The sequence below is a fragment of the Vombatus ursinus genome, unplaced genomic scaffold (assembly GCF_900497805.2).
Source record: "Vombatus ursinus unplaced genomic scaffold, bare-nosed wombat genome assembly UNPS02014847.1, whole genome shotgun sequence".
Taxonomy (NCBI): Eukaryota; Metazoa; Chordata; class Mammalia; order Diprotodontia; family Vombatidae; genus Vombatus; species Vombatus ursinus.
The window spans coordinates 2,486,044-2,489,633 of record NW_020954625.1 but is presented as its reverse complement, the minus strand read 5'-3'; the positions used below and the strand labels follow the sequence as shown (position 1 = coordinate 2,489,633).

Sequence of the window (3,590 nt, the reverse complement as noted above, 5' to 3'; positions counted from 1 at the left end):
ATTATGATGGCACAGCCCTGCTTCTCCAAGAAACACCCAAGCAGGAATCCCCTCTACAGCATCATGGACAAGTGGTTGTCCAGTCTCTACTTGATCTCTGGAGCAGCCCATTCTACTTTCTGACCACTCCTTTCTCACACCCCCACCCCCAAATTTCTTCTGAGATTAACTTCCACTTAATGTGTGTGTATATATATGTATGTGTATGTTTATGTGGCTATCCATCCATCCATCTATCTATCTATCTATCTATCTATCTATCTATCTATCTATCTATCTATCTATCTCTTTGATGTACCTAGATATTTACATGTTGTCTGTGCCCTACCCCCTTCCATTAGAATGTGAGCTCTTTGAGGGCAGGTACCATGTTTTTTTGCCTGCCTCTATATCCTCTGTGCTTAGCATAGTAGGTACTTCAATAAATGCTTGTTGATAACTCCAGTTGTTGGAAAGTTTTTCTCTGTTGTTGAGCTAAGATCTGTTTCTCCACTCTAGGCATCTCTGGACTTTCTCCACTATGTCCCCACCCCCCAGAGGGGCTACCTTCTCCCCCATCCCCACCCCTTTTCATTTTATAGATGTTGAGCTCCTGGAAAGCAGGAGCTGTCTTTTTTTCTGTTTGTATTTATAATCTTGTAACAGGAGACACAAAGGTCAGATGTATGGGAATATTTGCTGATGATGAGGCTTGTGAGACCCTAGGTGGAGGGCGGAAGAGGAAGATCTGGGTTTAAATCCCATCTCTGACATGAGCAGGATCTGTAAAGTGAGGAGGGTGCTAATAGTAACAATAACAGCAATTTTGAGAAAGCGATTTAAAGTTCGCAAAGCATGTTAGCGGGTGCTATCTCCTTTAAACCTCACAGTCATCCTGTGAGGTGGGTAACAGGTGTTATTACAGGAGAAGAAACTGAGTTCCTTGGAGGGGATGTGACTTGCCTGAAATCACACCAGAGGCAACACAGGTGGGACTTAGCCCTGCTGGGGTTCTAACACTTTTGAGCCTAACAAGCCTCTTCAAGGGGTGAGGAGTGGGGGGCACCCAGAAGTCTATGCTGTAGGCCTGACCGTGTCTGTCTTCCTTTCTCCCTCTCTCCTTTCTCTTCTATCTCTCCTCTCTCTCTCTGTCTCTCTCTTCCTGTTTCTGTGTCTCTCTGTCTCTCTTCGTTGTCTCTGCTTCTGTCTCTCTTTCTCTGCCTCCCTCCCTCTGTCTTTCCAACCCAGCCTCCCTTGTACATCACTTTGCCCTCCATAGTCTACAGTTTAGTGTGGCTACTTCTCTCCCTGTCCCTCTGCCCCACCCCCAGACCCCTATTCCCACTCTCGATACTATTCCTGGTTCATTTCCTTCCTATATGCCTTTGCTTATGCTTTATGCTTTTGCTCTCTCACTCTTGCTAGCCTAGAACATCCACCCGTTTTTCCCCCATCAGATAGTTCCCATTCTCCCAGAGACAGCCGACATCCCACCCCCTCCAGGAAATCTCTGTCTCCTCCTGTTCTTTCTCCTCTGAGCTCCTGCAGGAAGGACCACATCCTTTGACTCTTAATTGTCGCACACGTGTGTGTGTGGGAACACAGAATGTCAGAGCTGGGAGGGTCCTTAGAACAGACAATGTCAAAGATGGAAGCGACTTTAGAACATGGAATGTCAGAGCTGGGAGGGAACTTAGAACAGACAATGTCAAAGATGGAAGGGACTTTAGAATGTCAGAGCTGGGAGGGAACTTAAAAACAATCTAATCTAACTCTTTAGTCCCGTGATGGGAAAACTGAGTCTGAGAGGCTTGCACACGTGGAACTAAGGACAGAACTGGGCCTAGCCCCCGTCTCCCCGACTCCCAATCGATTTTGTCCCCGTCACACATGACTGCCTTCCCACTTCCCCAGGCGTGGGCCCTTAGAAGGCTCAGCCCAGCGAGGTGAGCTGCCCCAGAAGTGAAGTCAGGCAGGGTTGGAGGGCATCTCTTCCAGGGCAGTGGGCGTGATCCAGAGTGGAGCAGAGGGGAGGGGGGTTAGGGCTCCTTCAGAGCTTCTCTAGGTAGGAACCTGGAACAAAGCCCCTCTGCCCGTTCCTCTCAACTGTCCACCAGCCATCCTCCCCCTCCAGGATGACTGCCAAGATGTCTCCAGCAGTGATGTCTAGCTCATCAGCATTCTGAAATAGAATCATAGGAGTTTCAAGTCAGCAGAGACCTCGGAAGAGTCAACCTCCCACCCTCACTGAGGAACATATAGCCTCTTCTTAAGTATTTCATACAACAGGGAGCTCACTACCTCATAAACCAGCTCATTCCACTTTTGGACAGCTGGGGTTGTTAGTGCTTATACTGAGCTGAAATTAGATTCCCTGTAGCCTGTACTCCCTCCCCTCCCCCAGTCTTCCCCCCTCCATATGCTATGTCCAGTTCTGTCCAGGGCAGGTCAAGCTCCCACAGGCTTCCAATGACTTGAAGACAGCATCACACCCTTCTTTCCGCCCCCCCCCCCCCTTGTTCTCTCCATCCTACAGAGTCATTTCCTCCTCATCATGATGCTCTGGCGAGCTAACTTACATTAGGGTATTAAGAGGAAAGGACAGAAACGTGCATTTATTAAGCACCTACTATGTGTTGGCACCATGCTAAGCACTTTACTTTACAAGTATTGTCTTGTTTGATCCTTACCACAACCCTGGGAAGTAGGTGCTATCATAATCTTCATTTTACAGATGAGGAAACTGAGGCCCTTGCCTCATACTCACCTGGGCTGTATAGTCGTAGAGCACCCTGTAGTCCTGGGCCAAGGTTTCTGGGGCTAAATTAGTTTGCATAATGTCAGCGTAGACAATGTCATTCTTCTGCAGAGGGGCGGACATGAGGCCTGACCAAGAAAAGTGGGGTGAATTTCCCTGGCACTCCTGACCCACCCTGAGAATTCAAAGCCAATGGACCCCAGGAGCCTCCTGAAAAGGACCCCCGAAATACCCCTCACCCCAATCTAGATTGTAAACTCCTCGAGGGCAGGAGTTTGTCAAAATCAGAGCCAGAAGGGACCTCAGGCCTTGTCTAATCCCCACCCCTCCCTGAAGCCTCAGGCCCTCCAGCATATTGGCCATCTGTGAAGTACTTTCACTCCTCACATCCAACCTGTGAGGCTGCCAATGCAGGGAGCATCATCCCAGGGAGGAAATGTCCTTTGTTGCAATTTAATCCTTTTTTTTTTTGAGTTGCCAGGAGTCCAGACCAGTTAATTATCTTGCCTAGGATCACACAGCCCCAAGCGTTAGAAGCACGACTTCTTTGCTTGAGGCTGGCTCTCTGTTCACTATGCTTGGTTAGTGTGGTCAGCTATAATTGATTAGGTGCGCTCCCCACCCCCCAGTTGCCATTTGGATATTTCTTCTCTCTGTCTCTCTTTCTCTCTCCCTCTTCTGTCTCTCTCTCTCTCTTCTTCTCCCTCTCTCTTCTCTTTCCCTCTCTCTCTCTTCTCTTCTTCCTTCTCTCTCTCTCTGTGTGTCTCCCTGTCTCCCTGTCTCTCTCTGTGTCTCTCTCTCTCCCTCTTCTGCCTCTCTCTCTCTCTTCTTCTCCCTCTCTTCTCTTTCCCTC

At 48.7% G+C, this 3,590-nt stretch overlaps 1 protein-coding gene across 4 annotated transcripts in view; it reads right to left on the bottom strand.

Moving 5' to 3' along the window:
* Window positions 1-356: 356 nt before the first annotated feature.
* Window positions 357-3,590, bottom strand: part of PSTPIP1 (proline-serine-threonine phosphatase interacting protein 1) — a 97,531-nt gene continuing 94,297 nt past the window's right edge. For all 4 annotated transcript variants that reach the window (XM_027840742.1, XM_027840744.1, XM_027840745.1 and 1 more), the window contains 2 exons: window positions 2,747-2,865; window positions 357-2,161 (listed from right to left, as the gene is read on the bottom strand). In XM_027840742.1, coding sequence (XP_027696543.1) covers window positions 2,030-2,161; window positions 2,747-2,865 — 251 coding nt within the window. In that variant the 3' untranslated portion in view covers window positions 357-2,029. The remainder of the gene's footprint in view (window positions 2,162-2,746; window positions 2,866-3,590) is intronic.